General features: G+C 33.1%; 1 protein-coding gene across 6 annotated transcripts in view; it reads left to right on the top strand.

Moving 5' to 3' along the window:
* Nucleotides 1-12,298, top strand: part of NALCN (sodium leak channel, non-selective) — a 518,736-nt gene that overhangs the window by 21,579 nt on the left and 484,859 nt on the right. For all 6 annotated transcript variants that reach the window (XM_074299465.1, XM_074299463.1, XM_074299460.1 and 3 more), the window contains one exon: nt 9,110-9,256. In XM_074299465.1, the coding sequence (XP_074155566.1) occupies nt 9,149-9,256 (108 nt within the window). In that variant the 5' untranslated portion in view covers nt 9,110-9,148. The remainder of the gene's footprint in view (nt 1-9,109; nt 9,257-12,298) is intronic.

Genomic DNA, 12,298 nt, shown 5'->3' with positions numbered 1-12,298 from the left:
TTTCCTTTGTATTTTAGGTATTGAATACTATTATTCTGAAAAAGAATCCTTAGGTTTCACCAGCCTGCCAAAGGCATCCTTGATAAACATACACTTGGAACTCCAGCCTTAAAGGTTTGCTTGGGGATACTGAGAGATTTAGTGACTAAAAGTGAAATTTAAGGGGAAAAGAATAAAACAAGCAATATAACAATTGCCTGAAGGAGTGACTGAATCTAGGAGAGTCTCAGGAAGGACTAAATCTGGGGTCTAAATGATCATCACTAAGTAGTAGTTGATGACAAATTATTGCAGTTTACAGTGGATATGTCAATGTTAAAACGGGTAACTTAAGTGAAAGCTATACCAGGAATAGCAGAGCTGCAGCAAGGATAATGATACTTAATTCATCAGTCACTGATCCTCATCACAGGTCATGGAGAATTACCCCCCCCCAAAACCACTCAGTGTTCCCTGTTTCATCAGCCAAGACATTCCTCCTTCCTGGGAGCCTGGAGAGGGAGGGGTAGAATTTTATATAAAATCTTTGTCCCATGAGTAGCTTCTGAGGGACTTCTTTCTTTTTTTTTATTATGGCTGGTTTCACCTCCTTCTAGGGAAAGAAAGCAAACTCCTTTCCATTGACAGTACTCCTTGGCTCTTGTAGCTCTCACTGGGGAGAAGCTATTCTTTTTACCAGTGATGGTAAATAGCTACCTGATGTGGATCCAATCCATTTTATGTTAGAGGGAGTAATGGGCTACAGTGGGCCTATCTTTTGCTACTCATTAGTCATTTCTTAATCTGCTGCTGTTGAGACCCACATCAGTGCTTTTTGTTCGCTTTGCCAGGATGAGGCAACTTCTTTCAGTAGATCCTAAGCTCTTCTGGTCTATATTGGAGCAAGGATAGAGTATTTCTGTAGGTCTGAGTTCCATTACTATGACTGAAATATAGCTACATACCACTATGGCATATCTGCCTTTGGTTTCCTCTGCAGAAAATGCTAAATCCTTTGAGTTTCTTTATCATGCTTCAGGAACTCCACCATCTTGCCCAATCATATTGGCCCTGAAAATCATACCTCATCAGTATTCTCTGTCTCTGGTTTGAATATGTCTGACTATCTTCGAGGTCTGGAATTCTCTCCCATTCCATTTCTGCTTCCTAGATCTCCCAGATTCCTTCAAATCTGAACTGAAGTCCCATCTTCTGCAAGATTCATTCTTTTTTATTATTATTAAAACTTTTTATTTTTAAAACATATTCACGGATAGTTTTTCAACATTAACCCTTGCAAAACATTGTGTTCCAATTTTCCCCCTTCTTCTCCTACCTTTCCCCTAGATGACAAGTAATCTGATATGTGTTAAACATGGTAAAATATATGTTAAATCCAATATAGGAATACATATTTATACAGTTATCTTGTTGCACAAGAAAAATCACATCAAACAGGAAAAAAAAATGAAAAAGAAAATAAAATACAAGCAAACCACAACAAAAGGAGTGAAAATACTCTGTTGTGATCCACACTCAGTTCCCAAGGTCTGGGTATAGATGACTCTCTTTATCACAAAATCATTGGAATTGGCCTAAATCATCTCACTGTTGAAAAGAGTCATGTTCATCAGAATTGATTATCATATAATCATCCACTCAGTTTCCAGTTTCTTGCCACTACAAAAAGGGCTGCCACAAACATTTTTGCCCATTTGGGTTCTTTTCTCTCCTTTAAGATCTCCTTGGGATATAAGCCCTGTAGAAACACTGCTGGATCAAAGGGTATGCACTGTTTGATAGCCCTTTGGGCATAGTTCCAAATTGTTCTCCAGATTGGTTGGATCAGTTCACAATTCTACCAACAATGTATTAGTGTCCCAGTTTTCCCAGATCCCCTCCAACATTTGTCATTATCTTTTCCGGTCATCTTAGCCAAGCAAGATTCATTCTTGTTCTTAATACCTTCTTTCTGATAACATCCCGATTTATCCTGTGCATATCTTATTTGTACAAAGCTGTTTTTGTACTATCTCCTCTACTAGGCTATCAGATCATTAAGAGTAGTGATTATTTTCAGGCTGTTATCCCTATATTGTTTATCCATTTTTCTCTTTTCTGTCAACTCCTTGGTGAACCACCTCAACCCTCTACTAGAGTGTCATCTGAAGGAAGTTAAAAATTAAGAATAATAGTCACAACAACAATAATTGCTAAAAGATATGTAGTGCTTATATAGTAGTTATATAAAATTCCTATTTTATAGATGAGAAAACTGAGACAAACCAGTTAAGTGAATTGTCCACGGTTACACAAGTAATTAATTAAGTGTCTTAGGCTGCATTTAAAGTCAGATCTTCTTAACTCCAGACCTGGTGTTCTATCCACTATACTACCTAGCTGCCTCCAAAACCATGCTGATTGGGTTTAAGAAAAAAATGTTATCTCAATGTAAATTTCACCATAGCACGGCAATCTCTTTATTCTCTCTAATTGATATCTTATATTTAAAAAAATTAATTTATATACACATATATATGTGTGTATATATATATATATGCATATATATTTAGCACACATTGCTTTATGAATCATGTTGGGAAAGAAAAAGTACAGCAAAAGGGAAAAACCATGGGGAAGATAAAATAAAACAGAAAAAAGAAGTGAACATACTATGTGTTGGTTTACATTAAGTCTTCTTAATTCTTTTTATGAATGCAGATGACATTTTCTGTCTAAACTCTATTGGGACTACTTTGATTCAGTTAACCACTTAGAAGAACCAAGTTGAACATCTTGCTTTTATTATGTACAATGTATTCTTGGTTCTGCTTATTTTACTCAGCATTGAAAATTCATATAAATCTTTCCAAGCCTTTCTAAAATCAACTTGTTCATCAGTTTTTATAGAACAATAATATTCCATTACCTTCATATACCACAATTTGTTCAGCTATTCCCAATATCCTATCTTGTTTACCACAATTACTCTTCCAAATCTCTTCTCACCTCCTACCTCGCTTTGGAATTTCTCTTCCATCTTCACAGCTGAGGACTTCACTGAGGCCATATACTCTATTTTCCCTAATTTCCTATCCCTCTGAAATCATTTCCACTGTTCTCTCTTTCACCTTTGTCTGTATTTCAATGATAGTCTTTCTCCTTTGCCAAGGTTAAACACACTACTTGGATTCCATCTTCTCCTTTCTTCTCCTGTAGGTTGCCCTCCACTATCAGTCCCACTCTCCAATTTTCATTTTCTGTGTATCTGTTGGCTCCTTCCCTGCTGCATTTGAACATATCCACTTTTCACCAATTCTCAAAAAACCCTTGCTTGATCACCATACTTGATAGCTATCTTCCTATGTTCTTCCCTTTCTTCTCTAATAAGCTCCTTGAAAAAATTGTCTATGCTTGCTGACTCCACACCTTCTCCTTTAAAATTACTACTCTATGACTTCTGACCTCATAATTCAAAAGCTGATCTCTCCAAAGTTAGCAATGATATCTTAATTGCCAAATCAAATGGTTCTTTTCTCAATGTTGGCTTTCCTGCTGCATTTGATACTGTTGATTATTTTCTCCAGTGGATATTCTTTCTTCCATGTATTTTCATGATAATACTCTCTGTATTTTCTTCCTACCTATTTGAACATTATTCAGTTTTCTGTGCTGGATTTTTATCACAACCTCTCGAATCCCAAGGTTCTGTTCTGGGCTTCTTTCTTGCTGCACTATCTTTCTTGATTTCATCAACATGCATGGGTACTAATCTGTATACATCTTTATATGTGTTTATTTGCCAGTTGTCTCACCAGTTGGTATCGAATTTTCTTTTAAGAAAGATTGCTATGTAAGTGTGCGTGTGTCTATGTATGTTTGTGTGATGACTTATAGTGCCTGACACATAATAAAGGATTAATACATGTTTAGTGATCAATTGACAGATTACTCACAGAGAGATGCTTCCTTTCCCCTTCCTTCTGTACAAATACACACACACATACATACATATATATTTATATGTATATATATATATACATACATATATATATATATATGCATTTCTCTATTTAGATTACCTTCTTCAGTTAATCTTCACATTAGCAAAAAAGAAAAAAAAAGAAAGAAATGAAAGAAAAATTTCTACCCAATTAATTGATTATCATTTCTAAAGTCTTTTGATTTTCATAGATTAATACATTTAGTCCAATCCTCCTATTTAATGATTGATGAACTAGATCTAGAAATCAGCACAACTAATAAGAAAAATAGATCAGTGTTATTACAATTAGAACCATTTTACATATTATTATAGCCACAGAATCCTTATTATGTTAGAAAGTTTCAAAATAGCTAACAAATATTTTCTTTTAAATAGCACATTGTTAAGGGTCTGGAAAGAATAGATAACTTTTAAAATAAGCCTTTAGAAGAAAATATTGTGAAAAAGTTACTAAATGTAACTAAATTAGTTGATAGAACATATTTTTATGTAAATATTGGCATTATGAAAATATCAAAGGATAAAATCTCAAAATGAATATTACATATAGATATTTTTACTTGGCATTCAGAGTTGAAATGCAAAATTAATGGGAATTATAGCATTTAAAAAGTGAGTGAAATACCACAGCTCTATAGCCAGTGTTATTAGCTTGTCATTATTCACATTGTCATTATTCACATCAATGTGAATATCTATTTATTTATTTATTTTTAAATTTTATTTATTTATAAATTTTTTGACATTATATATGCATGAGTAATTTTTTAAATGAGATTATCCCTTGTATTCATTTTTCCAAATTATCCCCTCCCTCCCTCTACTCCCTCCCCTTGATGACAGGCAATCCCATACATTTTACATGTGTTACAATATAACCTAGAAACAATATATGTGTGTAAATACCATTTTCTTGTTGCACATTAAGTATTAGATTCCGAAAGTATAAGTAACCTGGGTAGATAGATAGTAGTTCTAACAATTTACATTCACTTCCCAGTGTTTCTTTTCTGGGTATAGTTGTTTCTGTCCAACATTGATCAACTGGAAGTGAGTTGGATCCTCTTTATGTTGAAGATATCCACTTCCATCAGAATACATCATCATACAACATTGAAGTGTACAGTGATCTGGTTCTATTTATTTCAATGTGAATATTTATTGAGTATCTGTATTGTTTGTGACAATATATTAGAAAGTTTTCAATTTATATTTTGGAGTTAAAACATGCTTGCAGTACTTAAGAAATATGTGTACATATGCATATACAATATTGTCAAGCAAGGTTAAAAAAGATACAGATGTTATATTTTCTTTCACCATTACTTTCATCCATTTCAAACCCACATACCACATTATTTTTCACACCCGCCTTAATTCCTCTGATTTTCCTGTCAAAGGGAGATAGAGAGACAAATTTATTCAAACATCTGGGTCCTGAGTTTTTGCCAACCCTTGGCAACCTTCATTTATCTTTGAGATTCACACCTCTATTTGCTAAATGGCAATGACTCACCCATATTTGTACAGCTGGCAGAGTTAACTGGAATCTATGGCAGCTTTTTAAAAAAAAATTTTTTTAATAACTCTTCCTGTTCCTGAAAGGGAGTTCTTAAGTGAAAGATTAAGCAAAGTTTTGGATGTATAGAATTTCATCTATATTAGAGACAAGGAGCAAAAAGCATTGGTAATTAAGTTGTTGATATTTAGAAACTCCATACAGAATTTCTCTTCCTTCCAAATTTAAAATGTGGAATTTATGCATTTGAGTTCAATTTAATTCAATCTGGTTTGCATCAATAAACATTTATTTCACCCCCCATTATTTTCAAGACTTCAAATTCTGGGGACAGGTACAAATAGAGGTACAATCAAGAGCTGCTTGTATTGAATTTTCTCATTGGAAACTCATAGTACTGATGGAATTACAGATTCTCACAACAAACTAGCTTAATGTGATCTCTTTCCAAGTAAAATAACACTTTCTGTTTGCAGAGTAATTTATTCTTTATGTGATCCTTCAAACAATCCTATGAGGTAGAAATTGAAGAGATTATTATCTCATTTTACAGATAATAGGTTAAAAAAAGTTATTTACCCAAGAATGCTGATCTAGTAAATGTTGAACTTGATACAAGAACCCAGATTTTCTGTTTCCTAGTATATTGTACTTTTCCATGAAGTAGTTAGTGTATATATAATCTGGCTGTCCAATTCCCAATTTTAAGATTTATATCAGCTCTTATTAATAATTATATTTGTTTTTAAAAAAGCTATTGAAAGCCATGTTTATCTAACTGTACTGATTAATCATTGTGAGTTTGATAAGGATCTCTTTGGAAACAAGAAAAACAGTTTGGCTATGAAGTATATAAATATGATAAGGTTACACTAAGGCTAAAATAAATTGTAGAAATTATAAATATTATCAGCTTTCCTTGGATACTTAACTCTAGAGCCCTATTGGTCTTTATCAGTATAATAACAGGTCTGATGCATTAGATTATATTGATTCAACAACTATTATTGTGAAGAAGTGTGTTTCCTTGTGCAAAAGAGAATCTGATAAATGGACTAACTTTGTATTTCAATTATGTATTTGTTGCCTCAGTTTAACTTTTCAAATGAATGGTGGATAACTCTTATACATCCAGGACTCTGTGAATTAAATAGTCTCTTTCTCCTTCACCTTAGTTTCACAGCTACTCAGGTTTACTTCTTCACTCTTTGTTAGCTTTTTTCCAGAAGGTGAAATGAGGTCAAAGCCCACACTAGAGACCAAATTAGCCAGTATGGTGATTGTGTTAGTTGTTCTGGTAAGAACTTTGATCAGGGAGCTAAAATGAATGAATGTGGTTTGAGTTTAAGAATTTTATATTCCAAAAAGGACATGACCTTTCAAGGTAATGATATAAGTTGGCAATAAAAAAATTCCTTCTCTTTTTGCTTCATTATCCACCTTCCCCATATCCACCTCCAACCTTAGTGAATCCTGAAGAAGGGCAGCATAAACAAAGATAGACTGTTATTTTAAGAATCTCTTCTCTTTTTATTCCCCTTCCAATTTTTAATTTATGGTTAATTAGAAAAGTCAATATGACTCTTTTTTTGATGTTACCCTAAAGCACCTGTTTCTATTTATGCCTCAGGATTTTTTCTCCATATTTTGTATAAAATCTTGTGGGGTTTCCTATAAGATTCTGCATTTAAATAAATGGAATTCAAGAAATGTAGTTGGAAAGGAATCCCAAATTAAGGCTACCAGATGTCATTTTCTCCATTCCCACTCTGATAAATCAGGGATCTGACTAATTTGAATATTTACATATATTTGCATATTCATTTCAAGAATCCCTAACTCCAATTATGTAAAATAAAATTAATTGGCACAACTTACTGCAAAGTCCAACCTTAGTATTTGGGGCATGCATGACAGGCAAGAAATACCTAACACATTTTAAAACCAATTAATTTGATCACATCTGGGATTAATAGATGTAATCATATAGACATGAATGAATCTACTTGGGGTGAATCTCTCCCATCCCCACATATACAAACACATAAATGAAGACTTATACTATATAGATATTTCCCCTAAGTGTTTGTTTCCAATTTTATTCCTTTTTCTACCTATGCTACTCTCCTTCACCTCCTCTCCCTTCATCTTCCTCCCCTCTCAAGTAAATACTTCCTGAAAAGGCTCTATCCTTTTCTATGTATGTTTTAGTTTTTTATAGAAGAAGTATGAATTATGCTCTCATGATGTCCCTGTTTTGTTCTGATCAATACACATCTCTATAGCTACAGAATAGTAGAAGTTGATAAAAACAAGAAATAAAAGTCTCAAGACTTACATAACAGATTTTGAGGTTTTAATAATAGGAATGCAAGTGGCCATTCCCATCTTCTCTATTAGTTGGCAGATAGCATGCCACATAAAACAGATGACAGCCTTTATTCTAGTGGGCTCACAGTTTGTCAGACTGGATTATCTGATAAAGGATATATTACCTCATGTGACTCCACCACATTTGACAACTAAAAAGGAATTATCACTAGGAACTGGAGACATCTAAGAGCAATCTTTCAAGAAAAAAACAAAACAAAACAAAACAAAAACAAATACATTTCTCTTCTAGTTTTAATCAGAATTGATTAATCAGAAAATTTCATGGAAGGTGACTCCATTGAATGGACCCAAAGTATTTAGAGCAGGGTTTCTTAATTTGGGTTTTATGAACTTTTTTTTTGCATTTTTTTATTATAGTTCTTTATTTACAAGATATATGCATGGGTAATTTTTCAACATTGACAGTTGCAAAACTTTTTGTTCCAATTTTTCCCTCTTTCCCCCTCACCCTTTCCCCCAGATGGCAGGTTGACCAATACATGTTAAATATGTTAAAGTATAAGTTAAATACAATATATGTATACATATCCATATAGTTATTTTGCTGTATAAAAAAGAATTGTATTTTGAAATAGTGTACAATTAGCCTGTGAAGGAAATCCAAAATGCAGGCAGACAAAAATAGAGGGATTGGGAATTCTATGTAGTGGTTCATAGTCATCTCCCAGAGTTCTTTTTCTGGGTATAGTTGGTTCAATTCATTACTGCTCTATTGGACTGGATTTGGTTCATCTCATTGTTGAAGAGGGCCATTTCCATCAGAATTGGTCATAATATAGTGTTATTGTTGAAGTATACAATGATTTCCTGGTCCTGCTCATTTCACTCAGCATCAGTTCATGTAAGTCACTCCAGGCCTTTCTGAAGTCATCCTGCTGGTCATTTCTTACAAAGGTTTTGTGAACTTAAAAAAAAAAAGTTTTAAGAACATTTTTTTAATAAGTGCAATTCAGAATAATTGGTATCCTTTGTAATTCAAAGTCTTTTATGAATTATAGTTTTTTTTTTTCTGAATCTGGGTTCATAGGCTTCTGTAGACTACCAGAGGGGTTTGTGATGCATAAAAAGCTTAAGAATCCACTTGTGATCTAGAAGTATTTTTTAATATTCACTGTTCTTGAATAGCCAGGACTAATACTTGACAGCTAAGTTTTAGTGGGCTCATTGGTCTCATGAGCAATTTTGACTAAATTTTCTCTTTTCTTTTTCAGGGTATTTTGTTGTTTTAGCTGACCAAAGTTAATTTCAGCATGCTTAAAAGGAAACAGAGTTCTAGGGTGGAAGCCCAGCCAGTTACAGACTTTGGTCCTGATGAATCTTTGTCTGATAATGCAGATATATTGTGGATTAACAAACCAGTAAGTTATATTTTCTTTTATTGTTGGTTTGTTTTTTAAATTAAGAAAAATTAGGTTCTTTGCTTTTCATGCTAATGGAAGAATAATTTGGTGCCAACAATCCAAAATAATTTGTATTTGCCTTTGAAGTGAGAATTTATAATTAGATGAGAATATTAGTATATTTATGGAAATTCACAATTCATATGAAAATTAGAAAAAATACTCTAGGAAGAATTGCTCAGATTTTTAAAAATATTATTTCTTTAGCAGAGAGACAAAAATGAATTCCTTTTCAATAGGCTCATTCCTTTAATAAACTTTAAATACATACTATAACTCAGGCATTGTGCTAAGTGCTGGTGAAATACAAAAAGATTAACGATAGTCTCTGACCTCAAGTAACTTATAGTCTAATGAGGGAGACAATGTGCAAACAAATATATACAAAACAACATACTGGACAGGGTAAATTGAGAAATAATTAAAAGAGGGAAAGCACTGGATTAAGAAGGATTTGGGAAGGCTTCCTGTAGAAGGTGAGATTTATTTGGAATATAATCGGGGAGTCAGGGACATCAGTAGCTTGAGCAGAGGATGGAAAACATTCTACACGTGGAAAGTTTATTTTCTTTATCAGTTTACTATATGATTTTATTAGTACATTTTAAAAATTAGTACATTTCCTGAACTGTGAAAGATCATCCAATATTTTAGATCCAAAGATCCCATTCTACAATCTAAAATTCATAACAGAATAGCAATAAATAAGAGGACCTAGCAACATCAAAGCATATAGTAACCCACATAATCACATTGATGAGAATGAAAATCTATCATATTTCATAGCATATTCATTATCTTGGAAACAGAAAAAAGTTAATCAACTTGACTTTAATGATATGGTGGAGTAACAGTGATTACATATTTATATATGTCAAGTATATACTTTTGAAATAGTGAAATAAAAGAGCTATTTTATCATGTAAGAAAAAAATCTTTAGTACCTATTTTCTGTATATCACAATAAGAAGTTCCAAATATCATATAGGTATGAAGAGAATGAGCTAAAATTCAAACCTAGATTTTAAACTCAAAGTATAGTACTCTTTCCATTATATCACACTAGTAACAGTTTAGGTAATTGGGAGATCTCCATTATACTGTGTTCATAAACAACTCTATTGAAATAATTCTAGACTCCCTCAAGAAGGTGGCAGTTCTTCAAAAAGATTGAATTATTCCTGACTTAGCCTATATGAACATAAGCACTAATATTTTCTTCTTGTAAATATTCTAACAGTTAGAAGAAAAATATACCATACTTCAATAACCAGTCTGCCAGTGTCTGAGATTCCTCAAAGTTCTGACTAGCATTTTCATTTTTACCTGAGGTGTTATTTTATATAAGTGTAGTGTCAACTGATTTTATCAGTGAGGATAACATTCAAAATTAAAACATCTTATGAAAAAAAAAAACTGATTTACATATATTGTGTTAAAATCCATGATTGTATTCTGAAATTTCTTCATTTTGTTGAAATGATACGTTTACTAATGATACGTAATTAGGCTTACTTACAATGAATATAACATTCATTATTAGATGCATTTTTGAAAGTTTCTTACATAAAACTGTATAATGTCCAAGGCAATGAACTTGAGTCTTAAATTTATGCAGCTACTTTTTGTTGATATATTATTACTATTTCTTTTCTTTATTTTGATTTGAAGATGTACTTATTTGAATCTTTTCATTCAAATGTTAGTTATAAAAATAACAATTATCAGTAAGTATGGCTTAAAGGGATCATGAACATAAAGTAGGATTCCTAAGCTTTTTTGAGCTGTGACTATGGTTTTCCTTATAACCAAGTAGGAAAGGAACTCTCAACTTGAATGCTCAAGTACAACAATATAATGTGTCTTCTAAAGATAGCCAAAAGATTTGTTATTTCCTTGACTCAGGAAAAGGGCCAGAATCTGAGAAAAAGGATTGATACTTCTTCCCTAAGTTCAGAAAAAGTTTATTTCCTTTGGGCAAACTCTCTTTTGAGACTTGGGTATGAAAGTGAATTTGAAAATACATTATGCTTTTTAAAGTGAATAAATTTGGATTTCTAGAAGGCAAGATGGCAGAGTAAGCAGTAAATTGCTGAAACTCTCTTATTTTCATCTCCAATAATTATAAAATTGTATTATAAAATAAATCCTGTAATAGCAGAACCAGAAAAATAAACTGGGGTAAAACAATCTTTTAGCCCAAGAAACTTGGAACATTGTCAGGAAAAGTCTGTCTTACTTAGGTGAAAGGGAAGCATAGTTTAGGACAGGAAATATTCTAGAAAGTCAACAGCAAATCCCACCTCAACAAAGTAGCAGGAACTCTTGTGCCCTGATGCAGTGGATCAAGCAAACACTAACACCGAACCCCAATATGCCTCAACATAGTCAGGGGGATAGACAGAATCCAGATCTAAGAAACACTAATTGTTTCTCTATATCCAGAGGCAAATAGCCATCTTCTAGTAGCTAAAACTCCTCCTGCTTCAATGTAGCACTGAGAAAACAGGCAGCCCCTCAGGAGCCTGACCTTCATGTGCTTCAGTGTAATCCTGAGGAAATGCAGTAACATTCTACTGGCCTCAGCACACACTAGACACCAGCACTAGAACCCTAATTCAGAATCAGGCAAGTGGGCAGGTCCCCGTACAGTGAAGCATCATGAGGAGGTTTCACCAGGTAAATAGCCAGGGCCAGCAGCCCCTGGCACAAGAAGCCTGAGATAGTGCTCCTTCCACCCTTGGGGCAGAGCTTAAATTTAAAAGATAGGAAAAATACCAAAAAAGATAAGCAAAAAGCAACAGCAACAACAACAAAAAAAAAGACTGACTACAGAAAGTTTTTATAGTGACTATCAGTAAAACCTCAAAGAAAAATTGGAAGAGGTCTCAGGCCCAGAAAATACTCTTGTAAGAGCTTAAAAAGGAGCTGAAAAATCATATAAGAGAGATAGAAGAAAAATTGGGAAAAGAAATAAGACTGATACAAGAGAATTATGGA

Source organism: Sminthopsis crassicaudata, chromosome 3 (assembly GCF_048593235.1).
Source record: "Sminthopsis crassicaudata isolate SCR6 chromosome 3, ASM4859323v1, whole genome shotgun sequence".
Taxonomy (NCBI): Eukaryota; Metazoa; Chordata; class Mammalia; order Dasyuromorphia; family Dasyuridae; genus Sminthopsis; species Sminthopsis crassicaudata.
Note: the sequence above shows the minus strand (reverse complement) of the source record. Positions and strands in the feature narration are given on the sequence as shown.